Genomic DNA, 24114 nt, shown 5'->3' with positions numbered 1-24114 from the left:
CCTATACAAAAATACAAGTACACAAGTACAATTATCAAGAAGTGTATTTATTAAATATTACAGTTAAAGGCATATAAAAAAGCTGTAATGTATTAATATCTAAATATAATCTATAAATTACAACAAGTAAATATTTCAAGTACTACCGTACACAGTGAAAATAGTTTCTCTCTACTTGATTGAATAATACAAAACAGGTTATTGGAAATTTAGTCCAAGTCCTCTTTGTCAAATTCGAGAGGCATTTTTCTTGTACAAATATTACTGTTGTTGTTGTTTTTCTTCTTCTTCTTCTTCTTCTTCTTCTTCGTCTTCTTCTTCTTCTTCTTTTTCACCTCAGGCGCCTGAGGATTACCCTCAGCAGCACTAGAACTGCCACCGGAACACGGATTAGTTCATCCAGGGAGTTGCCCAGGCTGGGATGGTAGCGTTCGGTCATTAAGGCCGGACAGCGGAGCCATAGGTGTTCAGACGATTCAGTTTCCTCGTCGCACAGGCGGCAGCGATCCAAGTCGGATTTCCCCATAAGGTGGAGCCAATGGCCGAGCAGGGGGTGGTGTCCACTGCGAAAACGAATCAGGTCTGTGCGGTCTCCTTTTGGTAGGGCAAGTTCTTCCTCTGTGACTTTCGTAGTGTAAGTCTGCAAAAGGCGAGGGTGTGAGGGGGGGGGGGCAATCTTCACGTTAGATGATGGCGCGTCTTGAGGCTGCGTCCGGGGAGGTATGGGTTTGGTCATCTGACGAGCCAAGTTTAGCTAGCGCATTGGCCAGGTCGTTACCACATATGTTGCAGTGGCCTGGGATCCACAGTAGCTGTAGTCGCTTAGGTGGAGGGAAAAGGGCGATCTCACTCTGAAGTCTCCGAATGGCGGGGTCTTGCGTGTGGGTGTTTCCCATAACTTGGACCAGCGATTTGCAGTCACTGAGGATGATTGATGTCTGCCAGTCTGCTGTTTCCCTCAGCCAGGAGAGTGCCTCGGTCAATGCCACTTTTTCAGAGTGGTAGGAGCTTCTGCGGGCGCCAGTGGCACCATGCCATTGGTGGATGATTACAGTCTCCTTGATAACGACGAAACCTGCACCACCGTCCGCAGTGCCTTCTTTGGTGGATCCATCTGTGAAGATCTGTAGGTCCGGTTCACCAACGCTTCTGATGAGCTCTTCGGCCTCATCTCTTTGGATGAGGGTCGGCATGTGTTTAGAGACTGCAGTAAAGGCGGTTTGGATAGGGGGGTAATAGCCAGGGTGGGCAGGGGTGGGAAGAGTATGTACAAGGGGTATGGAGTTCAAGTGCGGTAAGACGGGGAAGGGTCGAAGATCACCAGTCTGACTTCTTTTGTAACCGCATTTTGATGTTTTCATGGAGAAGGCGGTGTTGGGGATCAGAAGGAGGCAGCTGGTTCCAGGAATCAGCTTTAAGAAGTGCTTGTAGATTGAGGCGGGATGAGAGGGGTGTAAGATGTGCCTCATGTAGGACTGCTTCGGTGGGGTAGACCTGAGGTGGTGGGTTATGGCGCGGGCTGCTTCCAGTTGGGCAGTTTCGAGGGATTTGAGGTGAGTTTGGGCCAGCCAGGGGGCCCATGTCGGTGCTGCGTACTCTGCGAGACTTCTCTGGGTGGCAATATACACCAATCTATGGTTGTTTGGTTGCCAACCCCAAGATGTGCCACTGAGTTTGCGGAGAAGGTTTGTTCTTTTGGACATTGTTTGGCAGACTTTTTTCGCCTGCTCCGCAAACGTCAGTTGTCGGTCAAATGATAAGCCAAAGAAAGTGGGGGTGGGGTTATGCTTCCAACCACCAGGCAAGACGGGTCACGATGAGCATTTCCATCGTTTTGCTAAACGTAGAGGTGAGGGCGATGGGTCTGTAGTTCCCAACGTCCTTTGGTGACTTCCCTTTTTTGAGGAAAGGGATGATGGTGGCCACTCACCAACCTTGTGGACCCCAGCCCTCTAGCCAGCTGGTGTTGACGATATGGAGTAGTTCGGGGAGGATGTTTGCCGGGAGATTTTTTAGAAGGTTCGGGGCTAAGTCGTCGGGTCCAGCTGCCTTACCCGCTTTAAGTTGGGACAGCGCAGTTCAGTATCGGTGAACGGGAGCTCGAGGACTTGTCGCGGTGAGCCAAGTAGTCTGCGGGTAGCTGTACGTAGAGAAAGCACTGCTCGTCTGCTCTCCTTGTCACTATTGGGTTCGCTGACCGAGGCATATTCCCTGATAAATGCTGTTGCCTTGGCTCGGTCACTCGCGTACTCCTTGTTCTTGTAGACCTAGGCCTCGCCAGATTGTTGCGTTTTGGTGCCTGAGAGGGATTTTACTAGGGACCAGGCTTGTTCTGTAGATTTTGTCTCAGCGATTGATAAGTTTATCCTTAGGTATTTCCAAATTCACCTTTAAAAAAAAGAGGCATCTGAAGTCACATCCTTTAATTCTTCCAAGAAGAGAATAGATCCACCTGCGTGTCCGGTCAAGATCATTCTAATAACTCGATGACTCTCTCGCTAACTTATTCATAAGATTTTAACACCATGCCCCACAGAAGTCTAAACATTTTTAAAGTCTCATAACAATTTATCTCAGTTCTCAAAACAATTGTGGGTCTGTCGAATCTTCCCAAGAGAGTTTTGATGTGAACCATCCTGAGAAGCTGATGCTTCCCAAAATAATCCACAGTTCTTGTTGTGAGCCATCCTGAGAAGCCGATGCCTCCCAAAACAATCCACCGTTCGATGTGAACCATCTTGATGCTTCCCAAAACAATCCACAGTTTGATGTGAACCATCTTGATGCCCAAAACAATTCACAGTTCTCTTGATGCAAACCACAGTCATTACTTTTGCAAGAGATGTATTAAAATGCCCTTTGTATTAATGTCAATAACTCTAAAATTAAAGCAAAGCGTTCTTCCTCTCTGTGGGTTGTTGAGGGTGGGAGGGCTTCAGGTTCAGGCAGCTCTGGCAGCACCAGTTGTTGTTCCTGCGAAGTATGGTCAAAGCGTGTCTGGTTTCAGGAGCGCATTTGAGGTGGAATCCACGTTTGCAGGATCTACATGTCAGGGGAGAGCGTGAAACGATTAATTTGTTATTACAGGTGGGGCAGTTTGTGTTTATAAGTTGGTGTTTTGTTATGGTGGCTGTTTGGTGGGTGGGGGATTGTTGTGTTAGGGGTGGTGAACAGATTGGGCATAGCCAGTTTGCGTTAGTTTGGAAGCGAGATAGTCCAGTACAAGAGCGGTGGGATTTGTTGGGGCAGTTAGAGCAGGGGATGGGGGAGATGGTAGGGGAAAAGGAGATTTTGCAGACAAAGCATTTTTCTTTCGGTCCCACGTAGGCTGTGCGCGGAAGTGATGGCACAACGGCATTTCCGGAACAGGATCCGCAGAGAAAGCCTTGATGACTCTTTATCTGGGTTCGGGTCAGGCCGCTACAGGTCCTGTGGAAATTTCGTCGGCGTTGCAGACCAGTGAGGTTAAGTCACGACGGATCGTCTTAGAGGAGCCCGGGCAGGTAGGTCCCAGGTTCTCCTCGACGTCGCCTGCCCTTCGGAGGAGTAACCGGAGGTGTGGGGCAGGGCGGACATCTCCGGCTGGATGAAAAACGTAGGGCGCCACGTTCCTGGGTGGCAGCTCCGGGTGGTTGTGTTGGATTCGCAGGCTGCGGCGGGCGGCCTCTCGGGAGACACCTCGTGAAGGTTCCAACTGTTGTCTTCCTGTTGTTGTTGTCTTGACACTGTCAAGGCAATTGCCAAATTCAATGGCAGAACATCATCAGTCTCTGTCCGAGTGGCCCCATGCAGTGTGTTGATGCTCTCTTGTCATGCCAGCTTCACGGCCGTATCTACGGCATAAATCCATCATAATACTGGTTCATTTTTTATTCCTCGGAGTTGGAGGCGGGGCGTCTTAGTCCAGATGAAAATTTGCAGTTCTGCACTTTGGAAGATGCGTGCTTCGAGCGGTGAACAGCGGCGGGTGCACGGTGGCGCCCAAGCAAAAACGGCAGCGCTTCGTAGTGAAGAACGGTCGCTGCAACCAGCAGCATGACAACCTGAGCGGAGAGACCAGCGCTACAGCACCGATGTCTTTACCTCACGAGAATGTATTTTTTTATTTATTCCCAGCATACAGATCGCCACAACATGCGTGGATAACCAGAGGGGAAGTGCGTTCACTTGCCGTGTCTTACATTTAACCAGACGGTGGCCCCCTTAACATGAACAAGATTCCCACCAGCTGAATTATGTACAAAAGAACCCAATTTTGTCTGGAATGGCGTGCGACCCCCTTAGCATATCAAGGAACATCAATACGTATTTAGGAGGCATTTTCAACGGTGACTCAAAAACATTAGTCTTTTTTCACAGGTGATGTGCGCCATGCAAAATTCATTCACAACGAAACAGGAAATGGCAAAATGTAGGCACGTTATATGATATTCAGCGCGCCCATTCTTACTCTAGGTTATATTCCTTCTTTGGCGCAGAGAGAAGAAGCGGTGCCCTGACTTCAGCCATTTTCACCGTCATTTGTTTTAAATCGGTCTTCCGGTTGCGAGTTTCTGTGTAGATTGACACATTTTCATGAACTTTTTTTTTATATTTCACCCCAAAAATCTGCAGTGTAGTGAAGCCGTAAAAGTTGAAGCAGCAAATGAGGAAGGGATCCCATCTACATGTCTTTGCGCCTATACAAAAATACAAGTACATAAGCACGATTATCATGAAGTCTATTTATCAAATACTACAGTTATAAGCATATGAAAAGACTGTCATGTAATAATATCTAAATATAATCTATATATAAAAATGTGTAAATACTTTAAATACTCTACTGGCAGCGAATCCAAAAAAAACAGGTTAATGGGAGTTTTAGTCCAAGTCCTCCTGCACAGTCCAGACATTGAAGGGCAGCCCCCTTTCAGTGAGGTGCAGTTTCGCGTTCTGGATGAAATAGTTTAAGAACCAGTCCTATGTGAAGGCATTTGTGATCCATGCTTTCCTGTTGCTCATCCATTAGACATAGCAAAGCTTTGTTCTTGTTTTTTAAAGCACGAGGACGGTTGAACTTGTAGATTAAGGCTGGGTTTACCATGAAGCCAGTAGCATTCCTGCACATGATGATGATTCGCACGTTCAGTTAATCTTTGAATAAGATGTCCTTGAAGGCATGCTCTTCCAAAAAGGCCAGTCTCATCCAGGTTAAAAACTTGCTCCAGAAGATAACCAACCATTCTCTTAAATTATGTGATGGAACTCTTCTCCGACATAGCGTTTCGCTGCCTCCCGGTCTACCGGGGAGGCTCATTCACTTGCAGCACTAGAACGAGGCTGTGGTTCATCTTCATTGTCTTCATCCATTCCATTCCTCCATTACACTGAGCACTGGCTCCCCTCAAGGCTGTGTACTGAGTCCTCTTCTGTACTCCCTGTACACATACGACTGTACACCCACCCACCAGTCTAACGCCATCATCAAATTCGCTGACGACACCACTGTGGTCGGACTCATCTCAGGAGGGGATGAGTCGGCCTACAGAGATGAGGTCAACAAACTGTCTTCGTGGTGCTCGGTGAACAATCTCACACTGAACACCACGAAAACTAAAGAAATAATCCTCGACTTTCGCAAACACGGCACAGATCTGGCCCCACTCCTCATAAATGGAGTATGTGTAGACAGGGTCCAGTCCTTTAAATTTCTGGGGGTCCACGTCACGGATAAGCTCTCATGGTCTACAAACATCACGGCAGTAGTGAAGAAGGCTCAGAAACGACTCCATTTCCTCAGGGTACTTAGGAAGAACAACTTGGGCACCAAGCTTCTGATAACCTTCTATAGAACCACTGTAGAGAACATCCTGGCGTACTGCATCACAGTGTGGTACGCTGGAAGCACGGCGGCAGACAAAAAGGCCATGCAGAAAGTGATTAACACTGTCCACAGGATTGTCGGCTGCTCTCTGCCCTCACTGGAAGACATTGCCAGCCCTCGTTACCTCAGCAGAGCCAGGAACATCATAGGGGACCCTTACCACCCTGGTCACGATCTGTTCCAGCTGCTGCCCTCTGGCAGACGCTATAGGTCCCACAAAGTACGGACAAATAGGCTTAAGGACAGTTTTTTCCCCACATCCATCAGAACTCTAAATTTGCGGTAACACAACACACATTCCCTTCTGAGGTAATATGAAAAGATGTTTGGGTGGTGATCTGTCTCCTACTAGCTGACTGAACGTATGTGAAAGACAGTGAGAGGTAAGTGACCTGTATCCATAACAGCAGAATGCCAAATTACAAGTCCGTAACTATCACTTATTTAGGTCTTTTGCCGAGTAAACGCAGCTTATGGAGAAGCACCACCAATTTCGTCATACGCAGTTTCTGGGTGTGATGACAAGTAGGCTTTTTGTTGTTGTTGATGATGACGACAGGGCCTATGTCCGATTATTATTATCAGGAGCTAAGCTACCGTAAAAGGTCTTAGGTTAGTTCTCATCATGTTGGTACCAATGTTCCCTCTAATTTTTTGTTGGTCTGAGCAGAAAGACAACTTCCCTGAGCGCACTGAGTACCAGTGTGAGCGACATCATCGGTACTTGGATGATTCGCCTAAAGACGTTTCGCCGATGGACGTTTGACAGACGGGCAGGTCGCCGAATGGCCGTTCCGCCGAACGTTCATCCGGCCGAGCGGAGGTTTCGCCGAAACGGCATTCGCGCGCTCGCCCCGCCCCCGGATCGTGTGTGTACAAGTTTTTCAACCTCGGCCCGCGGGCCATATACGGCCCGTTAGGATTTTTAATCCGGCCCGCCGCCGGTGTTGTCCAAATTATAGTAAAAATCAATGTTAGTCTACCATCAATGGCAGCCTGGGAATAAGCACTCTTGGGCGGGCATGGCAGTCTGGGAATAAGCACTCTTGGGCGGGCAGATGTAGCAGAACCGAGCCGTAAAATGACAGCAATCGGGTCAAATCCATCCTAAAAAATCATTTAATGATTAAATACAAATACTGGAGCTCTTTGGACATTAGAACCGAGCCCAGGGAAGTGAATTCCTCGGTAAAATATCGCGATGGAGGCAAAAAAACGTCCATATACGTCCATTCGCCAAACGGCTCAAGATGCTCTCAAATTCGGTCAAATCCAGCTAAAAACAGCGTTTAATGATTAAATACAAATACTGGAGCTCTTTGGACATTAGAACCGAGCCCAGGGAAGTGAATTCCTCGGTAAAATGTCGCGATGATGTCGCGATGGAGGCAAAAAAACGTCCATATACGTCCATTCGCCAAATGGCTCAAAATGCTCTCAAATTCGGTCAAAACCAGCTGAAAACAGCGTTTAATGATTAAATACAAATACTAGTATTTGTATTTAATCATTAAACTAACAAATACTAGTATTTGTATTTACCGTAATTACTCGAATATAACACGCATATTTTTGCTATATAATTAATTCCAATAGTTGGGGGTGCGTGTTATAATCAATAACTAAAATAAATTACAAATTTTCGATCGAAAAAAGCATTGTCAAACTCACTTTGACGCACGGACATTGTGCAATTTCCAACTTTGAATTCAAAATACACGCATATTAAAGATCGTCAAGCTTCACAAACATCACAATCCTGCATTAATAAGCTGGAAAGTAGAATACTACATTGTAGTGTAGTACGTACTTGTATTTAGAAATATGTCCAGCGGGGGGCAGTACATTCCCTTGTTACATGTGATAGTCTTTTCCATTGTGCATATCTTCAAATCATTTATTTATTCAATTTGTATGTTCCTTTTCTTGTTTGAGAATGACAATAGATATTTGAATTAAAACATGGTATTGTCAATTGAAATGTAGTCAATGTTCAAGGAAGTCTAAAAGGTATTGCAACATAACATGTCTACATGATATGTTTGTCCACTCTGTGTATCATCTATTGCCCTAAAATTCAAACGCTCGTACCTGAAGATTTCTCTATCCGGTTTTGAACAAAACAATCGTGAAACGAAGAAAAAAAGGTAAGATTTCTGATTTTCGTCAGCGGGAAATTTTAGGTGCGCACTATATTCGAGTACTGCGTTTTTCCAGATTTTTTTGGTCCAAAATTACCTGCGTGTTATTTTCGAGTGCGCGTTATATTCGAGTAATTACGGTAATCATTAAACGCTGTTTGAACGAACGTTCATTTGGCGACCTGTCCGTCTGTCAAACGTCCGTCGGCGAAACGTCTTTAGGCGAATCATCCGGTCACGACATCATCATTGCTCGCTATGGGCACACCAGTATCACACCTGCCACAAGCAGGTGCATGTCAATGTTCCCTCTAATTTTTCATGTAAAACATGCTGTAAAACACGAAAAACATGAGTGGACAGAGCTACTGCCACTGGCTGCCGCTTAAACGGCGCCATCATGGGGTAAAAAAATAAAAATAAAAAATAAAAAATCCGATTTTTTTTTTTACTGCGCGACATATGATTGCTGCTGCGCAGAGAAGACGGGAGTAGCGCGCAATTGCGCACGCGCGCACCTTAGAGGGAACATTGGTTGGTACCCAGAGGAATCATCTTCTCTCGATAGGGCATTCTCCATCTTAAAGATGATTATATTCCTCGTGGTCACCTAATGTTCGCTTCTTCCTTCTTGATATAACGCAAGGTAATTCATTTATGATGCATAAGATGACAACGGACGTTTAAGAGGCATTTTCAACGTCGATTAAAAATCCATACAACGCTGGAAGAGGATCACCGTAATATTTCTGTGCGCTTTGCGAAAAGTATGTTATGTAATCCGCAGAAAAGGCATGGCTCCCTTGGCTGTTTGTAATATTGGTGTGTCATTCTTCTTCTACGGTGAAATTCCTCTTTTTCTTCTGCGCTGAGTACCACCCATTTCAGCACCGAAGAATAAGCCATGCCCTGACTTCTGCCATTTTCCACTCGTATCTTCCACTTGTGCGTTTCAGATTAAAAACCGCGATGTACTGAAGCCGCGAATGTTGAACCCGTGAAGTGGTGAAGGATCACGGTAAAGTGATTTACAAAACAAAAGAGGCCAATAATGAGCCGCTGAGTTGCTAATTTACACAACCCAGCCAGTTCTCGGTCTTCTGGGAAGAAAATTGAAGTGATAAAACCTGGGATCTCAAGTGCTAAACCAGCAAATGAGTTTTCTGCTGAAACCAGCAGCACCTGACTCAGGTCAATCAATTACACTTGTAAGATAACCAATAGAAATTTGGTCTCAACCATTTGGCCAGTTGGAATGAAAACCTGCACGAAATGTGGTCCTTTGTGGAATAGTTTGGACAACGCCTAATTGGGAGCTTTGCTATCCTCTTTTCAGCATCTTTGATATGCTATGACAAGATGAGGAATGCAAACCTAAAATAAGCAAATATGAACTAAGATATATTGTTAGAAACAAAACATTTTCAATCAATAGCAACCTTTTGTTCTACCTCTATTATTTCTTTTTAAACATTTGAATAATAATATTCTTTATGCAATAAAAATCTCTAACTTAATTACTTTCCAAGAGCTGTCACCATAATTAACATAGATAATAATAATTCATGATGCATGAGGAAAGCTCCTATAAGGAGTGGACGAATGAAGTAACTTGCCTGTCAATACTTAGTGCACACAGGCTCAGCACTGTGATTCCTACTGAGGCCTTCTGGACAAATGGCAACAACTTGCATAGAGCCAACCCAAAAGGCCAATCCTCTGCCAGAAGCTGTAGGGAGAGAGTTCAAGAGCAGAGTTCAGCTATGGGAGGTAGTGAAGCAAATTCTTCAGCTCTGTGTTTTTACTGGGCCAGGGACCAAAAGACCGGCGACCAATCGACCACACACGGGGAATACAGTTAAGACTTGAATTACATGAAGCTGAATTTAAATTAGTCTCAATGGACAGAAACCAAGTTTCTCCTTATTTTGGTCAGGGTTAAAAGTCCTTTGGCGCTTCTTGAAAATTCAGTGATGTTTATACCGGATATCAAAGCCTGTAGCTGTAAAGGTACAATAAGCCTGCGACACCACTGTGAGAACTATTGGAATGTACACAATCCACCAGATATTGTTTTGACAACCTTTCCCTCTTTTCCCTCTTTTCTTAAATAACATTTCCTCTATGCACTGCAACTCATATAATAACATAACAGAGACATGATGGGAAATCAAGGACCTCGGGAACCAGGGTCAATAATAACATGCCATTTTAAGGCCAGATATTATGTGGGCTTACAAAGTGTCCGAAATATTTCCATTAGGAAAATTAAAACAATACAGTAGCAATACTCAAGGTTTTCTAATTCTTAGCATTGACATTTGGGCTCACCTTGTAAACATTTATGGGAATGGCAATGATGATGTGCAGTAGATCTCCAAGAGCCAGGCTGCCAATAAGTATGTTTGGCCCATTCCGCATGCATTTATTCTTATAGATGATTCTCAACAGTGTGGAGTTCCCAACGATGCCCACTACAAACACCAGACAGGACACAACTGTGTTGATGTACTTGAAAGTGTCACGGATTTCTGTGGGTGCACTGCACATGGGGGGTATTCGGCGATGTGGCATGGTGATGTTGGGCCTCTCTGGACCCTGAATATCCCGTTCGACTAGCTCATGTCTTTGTGTTGCAGTAGGGGAATATAGGGCTGTTTGCTTTTTTGGTTCCAGCTGCCTGTTGGCTGTAAGGATATTCAGGCCCATCAGTAGTAAACCCAAATAGGAAAGAGGATGCTTCATCCTGGCGTTTGATTGGAAATTTGCCTGAATCGTCCGAGAATGCCTAAACTGAGAAAAAGAAGAGTGCTGTTAACAGGTATTGCACAGTTGAGATCTTGTTATTTATGTAAAAGAATAAAATCAAACTGTTATGCATGCTGTGTACAAAATCTCTCCCTCACCCTCTCCCATTCCAACTCTCTCTTGCTCTGTCACTCTCTCTCTAACCCATCCAAAGGAATATCAGTTGCAGATATTAGTGTGTCATATGAAGAGACATCATATATTAAATGATACTGTTAGGATTATTAGTCTTACATTATTATATATTTGCTTGCAATGAAGAAAGTGCTTTGCTTACTACATCTAAAATGCATGCTTGCAACGAAGTAAATACTTTGCTCCTTAATTAGACTAAACAAAAGGGTATCCGAATCCACTTGGACTACTGGAATGTAGAGAAGATCCTTCGGCGCACATGACCTTCTGTTGTTTTGACTATTTGACGTCTCACTTCTGTTTACCACCCATCCTTTGACAGCTGAGACATCCATTGTAACTAGGGTCCTTGAAGCTAATAAACAGGGAAAAGATGCGTGTGACGCCAGAACAAATCTGGGCAGAGACCTGAAAGGTTTGATTCTCCTTGCAAGAAAACCCAGAAGATTGTCTTGTCTCTTTATTTGTGCGTGCATTTGGGTGTGCCTTTTGGTGAACCTATCAGATACAATAGGGTCAAAAGGATAGCATGTCCACTTCACAGTTATGACCTCGAGTAGGTTCCGACCTTCCTGTATGGAGTTTGAATGTTCAGCCTGTGCCTGTGTGGGTTTTGTCCAGGTGCACCAGTTTCCTTTCACATCCCAAATACATCAATGGTAGGCTGGTTGAAGAACAGTAGAACAATATATAAATAGGTGGTCCAGTGCCGAGTAGTAAGTGTTGCGGTATCACAATTCTGGGATCAATCCTAGATGGGTCCTCACTGTGTGGAGTATGCATTTTCTCCCTGAGCTTAGGTGGGTTTCCTCCAATATCCCAAAAAGGTGCAGAGTAGGCTGGTTAAATACTCGAAATTGGCCCGAGATATGAGTGAATGGTTGTTCATCTTCTTGTGCTCTACAGTTGGCCTGCAAACAATTCAGGATGACCCAAACCGGGTTGGCTAGAATAGACCTCAGCACCCTTGTGGGGATAAGTGGTAGGGAAAATGAATGAAAAAATGAATATACTGTGCAGCGGTACCTTTACTTAAGAAATTAATACATTCCAGAAGTTGTTTGGATTTTACAGTACAGACACATTTTACATTTGAACACTCCAATTCATTCCAACAGTTTTAAAGTCTGCAATCCAACCTCCCAAACAATGTTCCCTCTAAGCTGCTCAACTACAATACGCACCCAGCTTCCACCACTTCAACCTGCTGCCCTCTAGAAGGTGCTACAGAGCCATAACAGCCCAGACAAACAGACTCAAGGACAGTTTCTTTCCAAGAGCTGACACCATATTCAACACGACTTCTGCACTTAGGACCTAATCAAGACTTATTGCTAGCCATTTAGTCACTTATTTACCACATATCCATGTTGACTACTACTTAGACTACTTATTTATCTATTCATATTTATTGATTATTTACTTATCATTACTATAGATTGATTATCTATGTGATGGTTTGTTTGTTGTTCATAGGATACGATGCAATTACGCTACCCAGCCAGTCATAGCATTGACAGTACAGTGCGACAGAGTTAAGTGATGCTAATGCTAATTCTACTAAAGTGAATCTGATACTTTGACTGCCTACCCCAAAATGAAAGAACTGTTTTTCTTTTTAGTTGGAATGGCTGCCAGATTATGCGCTGGTCTGCAAAACATGCAGCGAAGCTAAAGTTGTAAGTGAGTTTTTCAATGGAAAAATATGAAATATAAATGGAAGCTAGACTACCTCAAGCGACATATTCAGCAGAAAATTCATTTGAATGAGAATGACAAGTGAGAAGAATAGACGGGAAAAATAAGATAAAGTTTAAGTCACATTTGTGCATATTCCAGTGACATGTATTAAGATGTTTTATTTATAATAATAATAATTGGACATAGGCCATGTCGTCATCATCAACAACAAAAAGCCTACTTGTCATCACACCCAGAAACTGCGTATGACGGATATTAATTAATTTAATTATGAATAAATCATTTATGGGTAGTAGAAATGCACCTGTTGATGGCAGGTGTGATACTGATGTATGGCCATAGTGATCACTTCTGATGTTTTCACAGTGGTCCTTAGTGTGCTCAGAGGTTTTCTGTATGCCCAGACATGAAAAATTAGAGGGGAAATTGCTCCCAAACCCCTTAAAAACATTTTTAAAAAATGTATTCCCATTTTGTACAAAATATATGCGAAACACAAAAAAAGAATAAAAACATAGGAAAATGATTTATTAAGCCATTAAAATGAATAAGGTTGTAGATCTCCTTGTGCCCTGCGATTGGCCGACAACCAATTCTGCGTGTCTCCCAACCTATTGCCCGTAGTTGGCTGAGATAAGCTCTAGGACCCCCTGCAGCCTTTCTGTGGATAAGTTGTACAGAAAATGAATGAATGAATAAAATTATGACATATATTCCTTTGGGAGGATGGGCCACTACGCAAGTGAGGGCGGCTGTTTGGCATTCTATTAAAAATAGGTCCATGCGCATGTAAACACACTTAAACGTTTTAATTTATGTTATGATGAAATATTAATCAAACGACAATTGTCTTGAACAATTTTTCATTCACACTTTTGTGTGTGTGTATAAACGGTGTATATATTTGTGTACATAAAGAGTGAATATTTGTACTTGCACAGTGGCAAACAAGATAAATTGCAAGTATTTTCCTCCCAAGACAGTCACAAGATGAATCCTAAACCCCAACACAAATCCCTTAGTAATCAATTTAGTCTTTTGGAACTCACGGGGAGGAGTTTGGCTGGTGGTGAGCCTGGTTGGGCCACGGTTTTTTTTCCAAGTGGTTGGTTGAGGCAATGTTGGGTCTGTCAGAGCACCTTGACTCCCTGGTAATGGTTTCTTATCGGCCAGGTCTCCATGCAGTGGAAACACTTCCCTCTTGGAAGGATGGGAACAAGGCTACCTAACTATCCTAAATTTTTGGCACCAGATAACATCTGTGATGGTGCTAGTTCACTTACACATTTCATAATTATGAGATTTAATTGTTTAATGGCCACTCACAGTGATGCAGATGTTATTGAACAGCTTTAAATATATATCATGATACTCAAGATGGCGGCGCGCACTGACGCAGCGGCTTTATGCTCTCCAGTTCGGTGTCGTTCGTTATCTTACAGTCGCCAGGATTTAACTTGCACTTATTTAGGTCTTTTGCCGAGTAAACGCAGCTTATGGAGAAGCACCACCAATTTCGTCACACGCAGTTTCTGGGTGTGATGACAAGTAGGCTTTTTTGTGTTGTTGATAATGACGACAGGGCCTATGTCCGATTATTATTATTATTATTATTATTATTATTATTATTATTATTATTATTATAATAAAATGTGCTACTGAGCTACCATTAACATTCTAAAATCTTCACAACGAAACAGGCTCTTCACATACTGGTTCTATAACCAATTCACCTTTTTTTACCAACAAAATTCCTGTAGGTTTTTAAAGACAAAAAAATTGACATTGAAATCTAAAATAAACAAACAGTAAATAAGTAGTGATAAAAAGGGCTTTAAAAAAGAAAATATTAGAAATAAAAATTTGCAATGAAAAAAAAAACTTAAAATAAAAATAGAAAAGATATTTAAAAAAGACTTTAGATTGGACCACAGAGGTTCTTGTCTTGGACTATCATATTTGCCACTAGTCGTGTTGTTTCAAACTAGGTGTGGCACTGGCTTTCCTAAGGATAAGAACCTTAATGTTACCTAACATGATCTTAGTCAAATGCTGTGTTATTGTGTTATCATAGTTTTTTGTTTGCATTTGCTATGTTCTCTCGCTTCTCTGTTTATCCCCTTAAAAACTATTTTTCGCATTGGCATAAATACTTAGCATACAGATATATTCTGCGTGACCATGCAGCTGAAGAGGTATTTTGTTTAAATTAACAATCAATGATGATTGCCCAGAATCTAAGTTTTCACTTACTTTTTTTTCTTGCTGAAGTAGAAATCACCCCCAAATACTTCTCAGTTCACAAGTCCACCCGTGTTTGTAAACCTCTCACAGAAATGATGAATTCCCCAAATTGAAGGCGGCTGTTTTCGAAGTGACAGCACAGTCATTTCTAACAACACCTTGCCTCTTTGAGATTCTGATTCAAGTCAAACTCAAATTCTCTTACCAATAAGCAGTCTCATCCTCCCCTGTTCAGTTCTGGCTGAGTCGCTGTGGGCTCACTCAGCTGGCTGAAACTCTGCCCCTCAACTACTTCTTGTTTTATGTAAAGGAGGTGTGGAGGAGAAGCCAATAGGATGTTAAGAAGTTTTTCTTTTCGAAACGAAAATGGCAGCAATCAAAATTCTCATGGAGGGATTTTTTTTGGTTTTCAACTAAGTAGAAAGTGCCAATATAGGTGTGTTGGTTTGAAGGTTAAGTGGTGGTTTTTTAATAAATTAGCAGAGATACTGTCTAAGGAATTGTATTTTGATAAGTAAAACGTTTTTCCTACAAGAATAAATGTTCCCTCAATTGGGTTATGGTTCATCATTACGTAAAGAGACCCTGCATGAAATAGAATGTCTTCAGATAGGATGAAAAACAAGATAAATAAGATGATTTGATTACAGGCTATGTGAATTGATTAACTTTGCACTGCAAGTCTGAGTTTTTTTTAATGTTTGCAGTGTAGTTAAACAACACAAAATAAGACTTTCTCCCTTTTGCCCGAGGTCGGGTGGGATTTTTCCAGCGCCATGCAACCGTAACAAGGATAAGCGGTGTAGAAAATGAAGAAATGAAATAAATACACACAAAACCTAAAAAAACCACACATTTCGATTTTCACAATGTATTATTGTCTTTATGTATAAATAAAAGTGGGCGGCCCGGTGGAGCGAGTGGTTAGCGCGTCAGCCTCACAGCTCTGGGGTTCTTGGTTCAAATCCAGGTCACGTCCACCTCTGTGGAGTTGGCATGTCCTGCGTGGGTTTGCTCCGGGTACTACGGTTTCCTCTCACATTCCAAAGACATGCATGGTGGGCTGATTGGACACTCTAAATTGTAATGGTACTGTCTCTTGCCAGACAAGTGTGTGGTTGCGCCTGTCATCCAATTGCAGGTCCAGCATCTAATGAGCTAAGCAGCAGCAGGTGCGGCTCATCACAGCCACGGAGCTATTTAAACCACCCAGAGCTGAACCATGGTGCTGGATCGTCTTTATTCACTGTAAAGTACCCTCTCACGTTACCTGCTTGTTTCTGCCTTCTCTGATCTTAGACCTCTTGTTTTTGCCCTAGGACCACGAGTACCATCCCGACCACGATTACGACCACGTTTCTCGCCTCACGGATTCCATACCTCTGCCTTGGATCTTTCACATGGACGTCACGGCTCTCGACCCTTGCATCAGCCTCCCCGGCCTGCATACACTACCCCCTCGTGCCTTCGCTCTGTCAGGGTAAATTGAAATAGAGACATCATCACCAGTAAAGCTGTCTTCATGCCTGCTTCGGGGTCCTTCGCCTAAAACCCATAACAGCTGCAAATTAAAATAAGTGGTCAGCGAGGAGGACAATGACGAGCTGGTCAAGGGGAATAAAAATAAACTTTCTAGAGTTAATGGAACACTTGGCAATACAGGAGGAATGAAGCAAGAAGGCAGATGAGGTAGAGGCAGCGAACATTCCAACAACAAAAATCATAGAAATGCTGGAGACATTACATTCTTTGTAGAAAAAAAACACATCCAGAAAAAGTGTTCACGGGTTGTGTCATCGCCCACTTTGACGATGTTTGTCTGTTGCATTATAGAAACATTATTAAGTCGTCAAAGGCATTCTTCTTTAGATAGTTTTTTTTTTTTAAAGGTTCATCAACCAGCACTGCAGAAGGCCAAGTTAAATTCAAACAGGTAAAACTAGGAGCGACTAATAAAAATCCAAAGAAATCATAAAACTTTAATGTTTGTTGTTGACTTATGTTGTTGACTTATGTTGTTAATGTTGTTGCTTGAATTCTTGATGTTGCGAAATTAGATGTGTGCTCATGTGTTTGTGTGCTCTCTAGGTTGCCTACCGTTAGCTTCCTCTTATTTCCCTGCGTTTCAACACGGATAGATTTCGTATGTTATTCATTTTAAGACAATACTGACTCTCTTTCTCACTCTCTCATTTTCTGAACCGCTTCATCCTCATTACGGTACAAATATGCTTCAGTGTAAAAACATGACACTGTCAAGACGATTGTCCAATTCGATAGACTGAATACGCGAATATTGACACTGCGATTGACAGCAAAGAAACAAAATCTACAGAATACTGATGTTATTTTTTCATCTCATCGTATTTTCTGAACCGTTTTATCCTCATTAGGGATGCGGGGGGTGCTGGAGCCTATCCCAGCTATCTCCGGGCCAGAAGCGGGGGAAACCCTGAATTGGTGGCCAGCCAATCGCAGGGCACAAGGAGACGGACAAAAATACAATAATGCACGCTCACACCCATACCGGGGGGGGGGGGGGGGGGGGGGGGGTAATTTCGAGTGCCCAATCAACCTACCATGCATGTTTTTGGAATGTGGGAGGAAACTGGAGTACCCGGGGGAAACCCACGCAGGCCCGGGGAGAACATGCAAACGCCACACAGATGATCTGGATTCGAACCCAGGTCCCTAGAGTTGTGAGGCTGACGTGCTAACTACTCGCGCCACTGGCCCCCCCCCGCCCGCTACCAAACTTCTAAAATCAAATTTTATAAAGAGAATTTTCCGATTTTGTCCTACTGACATTTACTAGCGACATGTACAAAAATAAAGCCGTGGATCCACACACAACTTAGGAAAAGGAACTGAGATTTACAAACGTAGTCTTTATTATCAAAGGGAGCACAACGAAAATCGCAAGAATCAAAAGACACAACTAAAGCATCACCGAGTGGGCGGATAAAACTAAGAAGCGAAAGTATAACAAAAACAGCTCGACATAATCAGCAAGTACAACTAAGGATGCAAAAGTACACGATAACACAAAATACCAAACTCTAACTTGTAGGAGGTCTCGGAGGAATGTCGGGCAAACACGGCAGTAAGCAAGGGCAAGGCAAGTACAGTAATGTAAACCAGACACGACCGCGATAAACAAAAAAACAGTAGGTCGACGCCGCGGGAATGGGCCGCCGAATCGTCGGCCGACACCGCAGGCATGGGTCGCCGGATAGTTGGCTGACCGACCGGGAAATTATGCTTCCACTTCGCTACTCCGCGCCGTCCAACCGTTGATTAGCCGTCCAGTGAGCTTTATTTTTTGATAAGTGCAATGATGTCAGCCCACTGCCTGGTTGCACGGGGGCTCAGATTTCTGATCAAAATCCACCATCACACGGGCTCCCGGCCGCTCGGAAAGCTCAATTTTCGGATGAAAATGATGGCCACTGCCCGCTTCCCGCCATTTTCTTCTCAGTTGAGTGACTTTGACCTTGTGTCTTCCGACATTTTCCTAGTGGCAAATGGAAGACAAGGGAGTGGCTTCTGCTTCTGAGTTTCAGCATGGATTTTCACAATATTCTGAACTTCTTTTCAGAAAAAAATTCTGCGATGTCGTTGAAGCCACGAAACCTGAAGCCACGAAATGAAGAAGGATTACAGTAATACCAATCCACCGCAGCTGTGTTGCACCTCCCCGTCTCTTTGGCTTAACTAGCTACTGAAACGAGAGAGTCAATGTAGGTTACAGAACATGACAGGACCCCCCAGCCAACAGATGCCCCCTGGCGGACCAACTGGTTTTGCAGGATGGAGAGAGTGGAAGTCCCTTAAAAGCAAGGGGCCGAGGATCCAAGAGCGGGGAATCCAGGAACGTTCCTCCGGGCCAAAACCTTCCTACTACTACAAAACACTGCACAGTGTACACGGGGCCACCATTGACCAGACGGGAGCAGAAGGGGGTTCCGGTTGAGGGTTTAGACTTTAGAGGGCAGGAAGATGTGGACTCATGGAGTTTGTGAGTTTCAGCCTGACTGTAATGGGGTTCACCAAAGGGTCCACCTCAAAGGGGCCCATACATTTCGGGGCCAGCTTCCCGGGAACCCAGAAAGATGCAAATACTGTGTAGACAGCCACACCATCTGGCCAGGATGATAGCCGGGGGCAAGTCTCCTGTGATGGTCAGCAATCATGCAGTTACGGGCTACATTCCGGACCAGCGCAACAATGGCGGCTGGAACCCATACGTGCTCATGAAGGGTGACCTGCCAGTAGCTGATTAGACAAGGGTGTTGCGTGCATATTCAATCCATGAAAGGTGCGAAGACCAGGACCCCAGGTATTGAGACACATGCAGCAGAGGGTCGCCTCCAGTTTTTGGTTGGTCTTCTCTGTCTGTCCGTTTGACTGTGGGACAAATTTTTACACTGTTCAGACTGTTCAGACATAGGTTTCATCATCATCATCAAAAGCCTTTGTTGTCATCATACACAGCTGCGTATAACGAAATTGGTGGTGCTACTCCACAAAGTGCGTTTTCTTAGTAAAACAACATAAATAAGTAATATAAAAATATAAAGAGTCACATCCAATTCTAAAATATTGCACAATCTAAGATATTATTGCACACCCCGAAGTTATTGCACAGAAGGGATTGTGTGTCGTGCTAACGCAAGTTCAGAGTCCTGATGTCTGTGGGGAAAAAACTGTCCTTAAGTCTATTTGTCCATGCTTTGTGAGACGTGGGAGTTGGCCACTCTACCACTACCCACATCTTGGCTGGGTCAGAGCAGAGTTGGCCCCTCTCTATGACAAACCCCAGAAAATGCACTGACTTGCAATGAAATTCGCAATTCTCCACCTTAACAAATAAGCTATTCTCCAGGAAGTCTCAAAACTATGCAGAGTTGTTGACAATGTTCACAAAAATCCCATGAAAAGATTAAGATGTTATCCAATGATACAAAACAGAAAATGTCCCCTAAAATATAATTGATAAGGTTCTGAAACACAGCCAGAGCGTTAGTGAGGCCGAAAGGCATAACTAAATACTCAAAATGCCACAGTAGGGTCTTGAAGCAGAATCTAACAAAGGGAGAGGGTAGTTGTTGTAAGACCAAGGTAATCGATACAGGGCCTAGCACACTCATAAGGCTGGTGTAGAGGAAGCGTCTTGGACTCCACTTGGGCCCTAGCCCAATCTATATTAGTTTTGTGCACCTGCAGCCAATAGAGGCCCAGAACGATTAGATCTGATTTGAATGGCATAACGAGAAAATTGCGGACCTCGGTTTAGATTAGATTAGAACTTTATTTCATCTTGTATTCTGGATAGTTTAAGATTTAGCGGTGTAGTTACATACTTAACGTCCGCCAGGGGTTGCCCATCGAAATCACACACTCTTTTAGGATCAAAAAGCATTGGTCAGTGGCCCTTTAATCGTGGCGACCATGCACTGGTCCATAAAACAGTCATCTGCTCCCGAGTCAATCAGAGCACTCTGAAATTAATTTCCCCAAATGATTGGTAATTGCAGTCTTATGCCAATTCCTTAAGGGCGCTGTGTGGGCACTCACATCAAGGCCTGCAATTGTCAGCCATCATCCTCTCCTCCGGCGCGAGAAACTTTGCGGGAAGTAAATCTACGGTGGCACAAGGGCAGCCATCTGGCTGCCACAGTATGGGCACGTCTCGTCTTCTCCTCCTCCATTCTGCCACCGAGTCGGCCCCTGCCGAGTTGCATGGCCTCCTCTCTCGTCGAGTTCAGAACCAGTGTCAGCCCTGAGACAACTTATGATATACCCCAACGCTGTCCACCCCAGCAGTCATCATGCAATTTCCCGCAGGGGGTCTTTGAAGGCACCAGTGTTCCCCAGCACGTTCCATCCGGCAGCCGGATGGCCAAAGCAATCAGTTCCTCCAGCTCGGTTATGTCGTCCCGAGCAGCCAGCTCATCCTTGACAGTGTTCTCCCACTGTTAAGAATGAGCTAGCTGCTCGGGACGACGCAGCCGAGCTGAAGCTGGAGCCCACATCGAAAAATACCACACAGTGCTGCATCGCCAAATCCGCACTTCCCAGCCAAAACTCAAAAGTGAATCGAATAGTCTGCCACGGTCAGATCGGTTGAAAAAAAAACAGCAGGCTACTGCCTGCCCCCTTGCCCCTGACTGGGTGATCAAAAACTCTGACAAACTCTGCTTTAAAACCGTTGAACGAGTCACTGGTCGCAGTTCGACTTCGCCCTACCGTCAAGGAGACTCATAACATACACCACACGAGCGCGATCACTGGCAAAGGTGGCTGTTGGTCAAACACCAATGATCACTGGTGTAAAATCTGTCTGCAAGTACCAGGTTCGCCCTCGTAATGATGGAGGTGAGGTAACATCAGCTCCTGGAAAAATGCCTGCGTACCCAAAGGGGCTATAGAGGACTGGTCAGGTGCCACGGACGTGCTAAATACTCTTCCACCGGCCCCCCTGATATAAATATATTATACAAAATTACACTTAAAGTATAAGTCATGAGAGTTGGCGATGGCGGCGCGCACGGGTGCAGCGGCTCTTTGTTCTCCAGTTTGGTGTTTTGTTTTCTCAATCTTATCGTTATGTACTAACATTTGCGAGGCAAACTTTTTCTACAGTCGCCAGGATTTAATTACTCTCGGGAGGAGATGCGATATATCCATCACAACAGATTACCAATGAACCTACAATGTCCCCGAGGACATCTCCAGACCACCAGGATCTCTGTGGATAGTCAGCCCACTCAGAGTACGACGGAGGCGGCGAAGGGAAAGAAAGCAAAAGCGCGGATGCTGGGCGGGCCTAGCTGCTAAGCTAAGGAAACAACCACACAGAGCACCGCTTCCGAGTATCTTCTTGACCAACGCTGTTACAGATTATAGTATACTATATAGTGAACAGTTAGCGACATCATCATTTTAACACATTCTCAGTTCTACCCATAATGCTACGCGCTGTGATTTTGTATTCGTTCAAAATAAAGACATGATCTGAAACATGGTGTCAGAAGTGGCTGGCTAAAACTAGAAGCAATGGCAAACAATGTGATTCCGGCGCCAGAGGGCATGCAGATGTCCGGGGATTTGGCAAAGAACTGGGACGTTTTTCGTGCTGAATTTGAGGACTTTGTGTTAGCCACAGGGCTATACGAGAAACCTGAGGAGGTGCAAGCTGCCGCCCTGAGACGGCTAATGGGTAACGAGTGCCGCCACGTCTATATGCGTAACGTGGTATTGACGGAGGATCAAAGGAAAGACCCAACTGCCATCTTAAATGTGTTGGGGGAGTATTTTAAACCTCCAAGAAACGTGATTTATGAGAGATATATGTTCGGTTGCTGCAAACAAGAGACTGATGAGCCAATAAGCAGTTTTTTAACAAGGCTAAGGGAAAGAGCTACATCGTGCGAGTACCGTGGGTTACAGGATGAGATGATTCGTGACAGACTCGTGCTTGGGGTTGCAAGTGATGACACTCGAAGGCGCTTGCTGCGTAAGCGAGACCTCAAGTTGCCAGCGGCAGTCAAAATATGTCAGCTTGCTGAGCTGACTGAGAAACGCAAGAAAAACATGGATAGCCCGCAAGTACAAGTGGACAGTGTGAATGCAGCAGAGAGACAGACTGGGAGATATAGAATGCTGGACAAGAGAAGAGAGCAGTTGGCTTGCAAATACTGCGGAAAGAGCCACGAGCGTGGCAGGGAACAATGCCCAGCCTACGGTAAGGCATGTCGGGCATGTGGCGTCGCAAATCATTTTGCCAAGGTATGCCAGGATAGTAACAGTACCAAGAAAGTAAATGTGCTGGAAGCTGTACAGCGAGAGGGCACAGATGAAGGCGTAGATGAAGACGGATATGTGGATAATATGTTCAAGGACACAGAATGCATCAGCACAGTAAATTCAAAAGATAGAAAATGGTTTGTGCACCTGCGATTGAACAAGAAAAGACAAGCATGCCAGCTAGACACCGGTGCCACTTGTAACGTCATGAGCAGTAGGACCAAAGAGAAGTTGTCGCAGGCTGAGACTTTACTCAGGTGAAACTATGCTATCACAAGGGAGATTCCACACAGAATGCGTCATTAAAGGAGAAAAGCATGAGCTGGTCTTTGAGGTGGTGGAAAGGCACCAAGAGCCCCTCCTTTCTGGGGCCACATGTGGTCGCCTGAGCCTATTGACATTCACAATACCCAAGGAGCTGAACAAAGTAGAGGGAGGAGAAGGCATGCCCCTCACTAAAAAGCAGCTGCTATACAATTATGCTGACGTCTTCAATGACCCTGTCGAGTCTGTCCCAGGAGAAATACACTTTGAGCTCGATCCAAATGTACCCCCAGTACAGTGCGCACCTGTTCCTGTAGCATTAAGGGAGAGGGTCAAGGACGAACTAGACAGACACATCAGAGCCGGCAATGTCGCACCGGTGAGCGAACCTACAGCATGGATAAGTAATATGGTAACAGTCGCAAAAGCAGAAAAAATAAGAATGTGTATCGACCCTAACCACTTAAACCGAGCACGGCTGATGTCTGTTTATCACATGCCAACACTTGAAGATGTACTGTACAAGCTACCCAAGGCTCAAATATTTACATTGGTCAACACTTTCCTACAGTGCAGACTTGATGAGGAAAGCAGTCGCTTGGCGACGTTTTGGATGCCGTGGGGCCGCATGAGGTGGCTCAAGCTGCCATTCGGTGTTTCGGTAGCACTGGAGATCTACCAACGCAAACAGCACGAACTTCTAGCGGGCCTACCTGGCATCGAACCAATAGCAGATGACATCCTGGTTGTTGGGTGTGGCGACACAGAGGCAGACGCTCTACGGGACCACGACAACAACCTGCGCGCTCCCATGGAGCGGTGCAGAGCCGTGAAGTTGAGACTGAGTGAGCGAAAGCTGCAATTCAAACTTCAATCGGTTCACTTCCACGGGCACATACTGTCGTCAGACGGACTGAAGATAGACCCAGAAAAACACGAGCTGTTGTGGAGATGCCGACTCCCACAGATGCAAAGGCTGTGCAATGCTTCATCGGGTTTGTGACCTATCTCGCCAAATTCCTCCCAAAGCTCTCTGAGGTGTGTGAACCACTCCGCAGACTCTTGGATAAAGATACAGAATGGCACTGGCTGGCCAAACATGAAGATGCAATAAATGAGATAAAGCGGCTGGTCTCCAACACACCT

General features: G+C 44.5%; 1 protein-coding gene across 10 annotated transcripts in view; it reads right to left on the bottom strand.

Moving 5' to 3' along the window:
• The window catches only part of ednrba (endothelin receptor Ba), a 90143-nt gene that overhangs the window by 21921 nt on the left and 44108 nt on the right, over positions 1-24114 (bottom strand). For 7 of the 10 annotated variants that reach the window (XR_013304173.1, XM_077614889.1, XM_077614884.1 and 4 more), the window contains exons 2-3: positions 10339-10800; positions 9624-9736 (exon numbers count right to left, since the gene is read on the bottom strand). Coding sequence is in view for 9 of the 10 variants with exons in the window: in XM_077614889.1 (XP_077471015.1) it covers positions 9624-9736; positions 10339-10800 (575 nt within the window). In the remaining variant the exon portion in view is untranslated. Of the gene's footprint in view, positions 1-9623; positions 9737-10338; positions 10801-12955; positions 13044-14904; positions 15015-15100; positions 15295-24114 lie in introns of those variants that run through there. The other 3 variants (XM_077614887.1, XM_077614891.1, XM_077614892.1) reach the window with 3 other exon arrangements.

Source organism: Stigmatopora argus, chromosome 12 (genome assembly GCF_051989625.1).
Source record: "Stigmatopora argus isolate UIUO_Sarg chromosome 12, RoL_Sarg_1.0, whole genome shotgun sequence".
Taxonomy (NCBI): domain Eukaryota; kingdom Metazoa; phylum Chordata; class Actinopteri; order Syngnathiformes; family Syngnathidae; genus Stigmatopora; species Stigmatopora argus.
The sequence above is the reverse complement of the archived record's forward strand: the minus strand, read 5'-3'. Positions and strand labels throughout refer to the sequence as shown.